General features: G+C 33.9%; 1 protein-coding gene across 2 annotated transcripts; it reads left to right on the top strand.

The window, feature by feature from the left end:
• The first annotated feature begins 1,916 nt into the window (after positions 1 to 1,916).
• On the top strand, positions 1,917 to 7,019 carry LOC111464853 (telomere repeat-binding protein 5-like). 2 transcript variants are annotated; one of them, XM_023109108.1, is made up of 11 exons: positions 1,917 to 2,202; positions 2,256 to 2,422; positions 3,290 to 3,479; positions 3,585 to 4,392; positions 4,487 to 4,681; positions 4,780 to 4,842; positions 4,920 to 4,999; positions 5,245 to 5,486; positions 5,881 to 6,198; positions 6,352 to 6,415; positions 6,512 to 7,019. In XM_023109108.1, the coding sequence occupies exons 3-11, from the start codon at positions 3,399 to 3,401 to the stop codon at positions 6,707 to 6,709; spliced, it is 2,049 nt and encodes a 682-aa protein (XP_022964876.1). In that variant the 5' UTR covers positions 1,917 to 2,202; positions 2,256 to 2,422; positions 3,290 to 3,398; the 3' UTR covers positions 6,710 to 7,019. The 2 variants fall into 2 exon arrangements, with proteins under 2 accessions (XP_022964876.1, XP_022964875.1); XM_023109107.1 differs by lacking the exon at positions 2,256 to 2,422.
• Positions 7,020 to 9,250: the final 2,231 nt, after the last annotated feature.

The raw sequence follows: 9,250 nt of genomic DNA, 5'->3' as shown, positions 1-9,250 counted from the left end.
TTTTTTTTTTTTTTTTTTTTTTTTTTTTTTGTAATTTAAAGAAAAAAACATTCAACTGTCAAATTCTTTGTGCCCTTATCCGTTAACTGAACGTCACATGACACACGCAGTCATCTCTTAATTGGATTAAATTCTTAATTTACTTTTTTTAATTTCTAATTATAATCTCTCAAATTTTAATTTGTTATGGTAAAAATTTTTAATATTTATACCGTCCTATTTTCCTTATTATAATTTTTATATATTTTTTAAAAATATTTTAATGATACATAATTTAGGGGTAGGCAGAAAAAATCTTTTAGACAAATTGAAGGTTGAGTTTGGTGACCCGAACAACAGAATTCACAGCCCAATCCAAACCCAACTCAACCCTGTAGTGGTTTTATTAACTGGATGGCTTAAAAATGATAAAAGATGATAAATTAATTTTAGGAGCCTATTTAATACTTTTTAATTTAAAAAAATCTACAAATAATGAATAAAAAAATAGGTTGGAAAATTTTTAGAATGGACTAAGTTATTTGGAAGGATAGAAACAATTAAATGGTAGGTGGGGACAATACCATGAAAAATAATTAAAAAATAATAATAATTAATTTAATTCAAGCTATATATTTTAATTTTTAAATTTGAAGATTTTATTTTAAGGAAAAATTCATAAGATAATACCAAACAAAAAGTATCCAATAAGAGATGGGGCTTTTCACACGTAGGATTTAGACCATATCCCACGCGACTTGATGCTGGTGAACCCACGCGCCAACAACAATAAATTACTTCAGAACATGCTTATTGGGATAATTACGATCAGCTAAATTACCAAAATAACCCTACCGAGCCTATCTTACAGCCGTTCGATTTTATGGATCTCGGACAAGCTTCACCCTTGGATCTTAATCTCCTCGCAGAAAACTGTGTTTGTCGTATAGGTATGTTCGCCACGTGCTCCAACTTTTGTCCGTATCTGTTACGTAAAATAGTAATAATAATAATAATAAATAAATAAATAATGATTTATTATTTTATGATCTTTTTTATTTAATCCTTTAGTCCTTACACTTTTATTATTTCGATTTTGGATATGATTCTTTTATTAAATATTAAATTTGGACTATGGTTGACAAAAAAAAAATCTAATTACATTAATACAAATAAATAACATATCTATAAAATAAATAACTGAGATTATATTCCTTTATGTTTATATGTCTGTGCATTTAATACTTGTGTTATAAATTTCTTACGAACAAAAAAATATTTTTAACATCTAAAATGAATTACGAGATAATCGTTGATTTCTTTACTATTTAACTCGACTATTAAATTTAAATACGACTGAAATTAATTTTAAAAAACGAGATAAAATTATAATTTAAGACGTTAATTACGATGATTTGATCATTCTATCTTTGTTGTTGAAGTCTTAGATAAATGACCCGGTTTTCGAGGTGAGTTATTTAATTAATTAGTTTTTGTTATTTGTAATATAAAATAAAATTTAAATTTAAAGAATTTTATAAATTAGAAAGAAAATATTTACATGGACGTCTCCTAAGTTTTATTATTTATTATTTAAATAACAAAAAAAAAAGAAAAAAAAAAGAGAGTTAAAAGAAAAATAATAAAAAAATAAATAATAAGTGATCCTTTTTGTGACTCAACGTTTTTCTCGATCGTGCGGACCGCAGGCAGCCACAAGATTTAACTTAACGCCACGTGTCAAAATCTGAAGGATATTTACATTACATGGTGGGTTCATCTGGTAGACAAGAACCGGTCTTTAGGTGGTTTTAGTCACCGGTAATAGCCGGTAAAGTGAGGGGTACTTACCGATAGGACCGGTGAGGGAGGTCAATGGTATAAGATAGCTGGGGTTTAAGCAGATGTGTTTTGGTGGGTTTCAGAGGGTTTTTGGCGATCGGAATTTTATTCTTTTAGCTTTATTTTTACAGAGAGAATAAAAAATTTTAAATCTTGTTTTGGTTCTGTGTTTGAAATTTTTTTATGGTTTATTATGCGAAAAGGAATGGGATAGAGAATGAGAGAATGTGGTGAATCAAAGCCAATCCTCGTTTCGTTCTTGGATTTCTTGTTCATGTGTAATTTACAGATCTCTTTTTGGCTTGAAAGTGGCGGTGATTTGCCGGAATTTTGTTTTCCGGTGATGAGGATTTGAAATTTGGGAGCCAATCGTTTTTTCCGGTGAGCCATAATTCTCTCTTTCATCGTTTGTAATGGATGGATGGGTTTTTCAGAACAGTGCATTTGGATTTTAGACAAAAACCTTGGGATTTGGGACCGGGATTCGAAGATTTAACCAACAATTTCGCTTCTCAATTGTTGTTTGTTGCCAATTTTCGGTTTCCGCTCGCTCATCTTCTAATATCTGATGATGATCACACTCGACTGGGTTTATGCTTTTGTTCGTCTTATTTGATTGTTCTTGTTTCTTCTTCTCTGTTTTGCTTTAGTTGTTTTGGAGTCCTTAGCGGATTCCTTTTCCTTCTGCGTGTTTCTGGCTATTCAATTTGTTCCTTCAGAGATTCGATCTCAGATTCTGCACCAATTATCTTTTGGATTTTGTCGACGATCAAGAATCTTCCCATTTTTTTCTATTTCGAGTTCTTGAATTTCGATCAAGTTTCAGCTGTTTGCAGATTCCTTCTTATAGACTTGAGGAACCATCTATTTCTCATGGATTTATGTTTCTCTTCATCTTCGATCAACTACTCAAGGGTTTTGTTGTTAATTTATTAATTTTTAGTTTCTTCGGTTAACTCGATATCTACCTTAATTTTTTATCCAAGAATATTTCTGGGTTGAGTTTGGTTTGTAATTTTTTATGCTTCCATGCCACCTTATTTCTGAAGCTCGATTAATATTGTATTGCATGGGGTTTTTCCCTTTCTGGAATTTCTCGCGGTTTGTTTGAATTTGGGTTTTAGTTAGATCATCATCAGCCTCTGTTGAAACTTCCAAGTTCTTGGGCATTGCTCCCTGTATGTGCTAGTGTTTGTGTGCGTGAATGGGTTTGGTTGGTTTGAATAGAACCCTTGGAATTGTGATGTTGAGGCCTGGAAATGCCTCAGTTTTTTGTTTTCATCTGTTGTTGAACGTTGAAACATAATTCCTCTTTTCGATCGGGTATCGGATCGAAAAGATCAATTATATTAGTTTGAGTTTGGATCGGGGTTCTTTCAATGTTACTATATTAGTTTATGTGGTTTGATGTTCTAAATCAATACACTGGATAATATAGTAATCTGAATCATCTCTTTTTCCTTCCCAGGAGTAATCTTTGCTGTGACCTTGTGATCAAATTATTCACAACATAGAAGTGCGTTGAAACGTGCTAGATCTCTTTGTATTGTTCATATTTGTGCTATGACTTCTAAAATATGGTGCTTCAGAAGAGGTTAGATTATGGGTTCCATGGCTACCAAGTGCCAACAATGCCCCGAGCTACCAGATCGGTCAGGGTACAAGTCCTCTATCATTCTTGGCCTTCGTTCCAAATTACTTAGAGATCTGTCTTCTGCTTCATTCGATTATGATGAATTTGAATGATTTTCTAATTATTTCAGAAGAGAAGTTTATGTAGAAAGGGCACTGAAGGTAGTCAAATGCGTGCATTTGATTTGTTGGCCACTGTTGCTGACAAGTTGTTGCATGGGGCAGATGGTCCTACCACGACTACTACTGATACATCAACCGAAAAAGATAGGTATGCAGTTATGAACAAAGAATTGGATGCAAACAGTTTGCTCAAGGTCGAGCCTTCTGATCGAGGCAGTTGCGACCAGGGCTTTGTCTCAGAGCTCGTTTTATCAGGTCACGAAAAAAAATGTGATTTAAATGGTTGTCTTCCACAGCATGATGAAGATTCACCACCACAATTAGTTTCTGTAGTAACAAATTTTGACAAGAGCAAGGAAATGGGAAATTTAGCTAGCGAGGTACATGTAGGCTCCCCCAGAAGCAAGGAGTCTGATAACTTTGAATTGGATGGTAAAAGTAAAGTTATAGTGAAATATGAGTTGCATAAAACTGAAGAGGTGCTTACTGGAACTCAGGATCAATACGACTCGTGCAAGAGAGAGGATCCTGTTATATGGGACCAGAAAGCTCATGTGTTGGGAAATTCGAATGGTTGTGGCAAGATGACTCAGGACAAACAGATCATTCAGAACTCTTCTTTTGCAACTCAGAATAATGTAAAATTAGTTGATAGAGATGACGACGAAAACTCTTCTGGGTGCACTCACCCAGTTTCCTCAATAAAGTCCTTCAGGACAGTACCTAGTAGTAGAGACCGACGAATAAAGAAAGTATCAGCTTCCAAATCTTGGAAAGTAGTTCCAAGATGCAGGGACGAATCACTTTCTAAGACCGGTAAGTAACCTGCTTTATGGCACTATTTGTTGCATTGGGTGTGTTTTTACGCAGGTTCGGTTCATTTTCAAATAGATTGTTTTCTTGGTTCTAGATGGCATTTGGAAGTCTATGTTTCGGAGTAAGAGCTCTCACGACAGTTGCAGACGCCAGAAATCTCAAATGAATATTCCTTTTAAAAAGAGGAAATTCTTTGACTGTAGTAGCTCAGTGTCAAATTCGGACTGTGGAATTAATTCAGAGGGTCTTTCCGATTCAACCGGGAAGGTTTTCAATTCTGATACCTCAGGTATGTTCTTTAAAGCGATGCCTTTATTACTGCTTTTAAAATAGCAAATGATACCTTTTTGTGCTTGAGATTTATTGCTGAATGTTGTCCCTATGCAGGGAGATCATGTTCTGCATCTGGTCATGGCCATCACAAATCTTTCCCATCCAAAGATTCTCATGGTATGAGAACTTCTGATGGATTTACTGCACTGAATTGTCTTGGATTATACATGAAGATTTTTATCTTTTTCTCACAGTGAAAATTAGGATAAAATCTTTTAGGGTGCCAGAGCTCTTTATTGAAATTTCAGAGACTGCAACTGTTGGTTCATTGAAGGTATGAAGACGCTTCGACTTTGCATCTATCAACTGTAAATTGGTTGTAGACACAGTATGATATAGTTTTAATCTACATAGTTATCTTGCAAAGCCTGAAAGGGGAAATGCTACAAAGATTTTGTGTGTCCGTTTTTTCTCATTTTGAAGTTCTCGAGTTAGCAGAGATATCAATACACCTGCGATTTGTGGGAACCATGATTTTTTTTTTATTAGTGTTCTGATCTTGCTTAAACTGTTCTGTAGAGGACTGTAATGGAAGCAGTAACTGCTGTACTTGGCGGTGGAATACGGGTCGGTGTTCTTCTTCAGGGGAAGAAGGTTAGAGATGACAATAAAACTTTATTTCAAACTGGAATTTCTCATGACAACCAGCTTGATTCATTGGGGTTTGCCCTTGAGCCTAATCCTTCACGAACTCCTCTTGCATTGTGTCAAGAAGATTCTCCTTGTATTCTTCCATGTGATGCCCCCGAACCTCTAACTAGGTAAACAGAATATGGCGCCCGATGTTTTTCGATAAATGTGTATTTTAGTAGTTTTCATATTATAAAGCTGATAAACTTGCAAGTTGAAGCTTATCAATTTGATCATTAGGTGTTTGTTTCTGGTTTCCAAGAAAATTTGTGTCTGGATCATTTCTGCTCTGCTGTTATAAGGGCCTATGTAAATAGTAAAAGGCATGAAGGGAACACATTCAAACCATGGTGACTAGTCCTATTTAGGATATAATATCTTTCCAGTTTTCTTGTCGTTCCGCTGTGATGCGTGCAAGTTGAATAGTAGGATCAAACAGTTGTCTCGTGAGAATAGTCGAAGAGGTTAAAAAAGTTGTGGAAAGTTGAATATTTGTGGAAAGTGATTGAATACTGTGATTGGCAGGTATTCACCGGATGCTTCTGCAGATCATCCAGGCAGTAGCAACGTGTTGCCCGAGCCTCATGGAGACTCTTTAGGCCATTTCATCGAGAGTGACCATGATTCGGCGCCCTCTCCTACCAATACCTCAAATCACAAGAGCACAACAGACTCTAAAGCGCTGGTCAATGTGCCAGCAATGACAGTCGAGGCACTTACTATAGTTCCCATGCATCGAAAATCTAAGCGGTCTGAGGTTGCACAGCGGCGAATTCGCAGACCCTTCTCCGTTGCTGAGGTGGAGGCATTGGTTCAAGCTGTTGAGAAACTTGGTACAGGAAGGTATATATTTTGTTACTAGCAAGCAAGGAATGTCTCCAAATATAAAATCTAATAACACAGAAGCAAGGAACAATCGTACCCGAACGTGCACGACTGAAGTATGATCAACATTGAAAACGTTTACATGGCTGATATTTATTTATTATTCTGTAGGTGGCGAGATGTTAAACTCCGCGCGTTTGACAATGCAAAGCATAGAACTTATGTTGATCTGAAGGTATGGAACCTCTCCTTTGTTTCGTTTCGAAAGCCCCATTCGATGAATTAGATATGAAACAAAGCAAAAACTAGAAGGATTTGGCTGTGAATTCAGGACAAATGGAAAACACTGGTGCACACGGCAAGGATATCCCCTCAACAAAGACGGGGGGAGCCCGTGCCACAGGAACTTCTGGACCGAGTCTTGTCTGCGCACGCTTACTGGTCGAAGCAGCAAGCTAAGTACCAGCTGAAGCGGCAGCCAGAGACGACTACTCCGATGAACAAAAAAACCCAGCAAAGTTGGGGGTAATGGGTTGGCTGGTTATTATATATATAACATCCGCATATATATACACACACATATATATATATATATATAGTTTACTCTTTTGAAAGGTGTTTGTGGCTACTGTTTTTTTTTTTTTTTGTTTTCATGTTCTTGGTTGGGTTGGGGTTTAAAAGAGAGATGTGTTGTAAAAATTAATGATAAGAAAAGGGTGATTATGAAGCGATGGAGTAATGTTATATGTGTCCATAGATTGTTCTTTTCCTTCCTGCAGGGAGAGGCTCTTTTGGCAACCTGTATAAATCATTGTTGGAATAAGAGCTTGCTTACGGAATTCTTTTCTTTTCCTTTTTTTTTTTTTTTTTTTCTCCCTATTCATAGCAACACGACAAAATGAATGAAGGTCTTGTGCACATGACATCTTGTTAAAAAAGACCCCCGACTCGAGAACAAAGTAAGGGATTGAACAGCATGAAAGACACTTGATCACGAATTGAGTAACAAGTCACAACAATGTGGTCTGTCTGATTCTTTTTGGATTTTTAAATCTCAAGTCAAGATAAAAATCTCGAGAAGGCTTTTGAAGCATATTTTGCTACATAGGTTAGCCGGTGCTATGTTTGAGGGGCTTAGCATCATGATAAGGGAGTATCATAGTCAAAGGTTCGGCCAAGCCAAAATTTTTTTTTATAAAAAATAACTAAACTTTTGTATTTATGTTTAATAGATTTCTAAACTTTAAAGTTTTTAAATTTTGTATATCACAAAACTTACAAAAATGTTATCTCTAAATTAACTTAAAAAATGTTAAATAAAGTCCTAAATTTTCCATTTTTTTTCTAATAAATTTAACATAGGGACTTGAAAAGAAACATAATTTTATAATTTTATAAGACATATTTAATAATAGAATGAATCTTGCAAATGGGTAAAATAAAATAAAATAGAATATTGTGTTTAAAAGTTCAAATAAATAATAATAATAATAACATAAACAGACAAAATAAGGACACCCAACATAATCATACTCATAATCAAATCTAAATTATGATTACCTAGAAACTGAAAAAAGTATGTTTTATTTTAACAAATTCCGAGATTTTGGTTGTGTTTTATTGTGAGCCATGTGTTTGCATAATGATTAATGGTTAATAATTTGGAGATTGGATCCAAAATCATTCCCTCATTATTCAATTCTATTTTTTTTAATCAAATATACCGCTCTCAACCTCGACTCTTAAGAAAAGGAGAATATGTCATTTACTCCCCTCGAAGCTTGACTTTTAGAGATTCGGAGTCTTAAGAATACGAGCACGGTAAGAGAAATTCGGTTGATAAACAAGGAATATGAGAATCTCGCTTCCACTGAAGCTTTAACAAGCAAAGTTTTGTGGATGATATCTTTATCGAATATACAGTGTTTTCAACATGTTAGTCAACTGTGAAATGAATTGAGCGTTCTCAAAGTTTATATTTCAAAATTAGGGTTCTTTTTTTTCTCGAGATGGCTAGATATATTGACTGTAGCCCACGAAGTTTAGGGTTTAGGGAGATAGGATAGAATAACACGTATCTCGTGGTCTTATTTATGTTATGATATCTAAACGAATTATGACTGCTTTGTTGATATGACCATGTTTACGTCTTGTGAGATATCATGATGTACCACGTGTGATAAATCTTAATGAAATATCGTGATGCATGCACATAATCATAACGGGTATACTTCCTAATACTATTATGTGCACCATCCATACGCTCGTGGATTACTTCTCCAACATGTTATGCACAGACGCATATACTATGATATTATTCACGTTCCTTTATTTTCGTTCGTTTTTAGCCGTTTGAGCCTACACTAGCCCTTAACCAAGCCTATGGTGTACATTAACGAGCCTATCTACTAGAACTACGTGCATGTGCATGAACAATGTGTAGAACAGTATCCATTATTTAACATACCATAGATAACTTACTCTGTAATTCAATTACGTTTTTCATTATTAGGATAACATAATAATATTTTCCGTTTAAACTCTGTTAAATTAATGACGAATTTTAAGATAAAGCAGGATCGACCCGAACACAAGTCATAATTGAGCATCATTACTTTTTATAATTAAAAATGATTAATGTAATAATTAATCATAATAATTGGATTTAATAAATTAAAAAAAAAAATGGAATTTGATTTGATTATGTTCCCTCCACCCACCAAAATTGACTATCAATTGTGTGAGAGTGACAACCAAATAAACCTAAATTTAATATATAAAATTTCTCAATTATGATTGGCTTTTTCAAAATAATAATTAAAACATATAATAAAATTTCACCTTTTAATAAATTTTATTAAAAAAAAATTCAAGAAAAGGTTTTAATTAGTTTATTAAGTTATTATTTTAATTTTCTTAATTAAATATGAGAAATGGATAAATAATTAATTTCACATTTTTTTTCCTATTTTTTAATTTATGAATTACAAATTTTATAACCATTTTAGTTTTTTTTTTTTTTTTTTTTTTTTTTTTTTTTTTTTTTTTTTTTTTTTTTTTTTTTTTTTTT

The sequence above is a fragment of the Cucurbita moschata genome, unplaced genomic scaffold (assembly GCF_002738365.1).
Source record: "Cucurbita moschata cultivar Rifu unplaced genomic scaffold, Cmos_1.0 Cmo_Scf00031, whole genome shotgun sequence".
Taxonomy (NCBI): Eukaryota; Viridiplantae; Streptophyta; class Magnoliopsida; order Cucurbitales; family Cucurbitaceae; genus Cucurbita; species Cucurbita moschata.
Note: the sequence above shows the minus strand (reverse complement) of the source record. Positions and strands in the feature narration are given on the sequence as shown.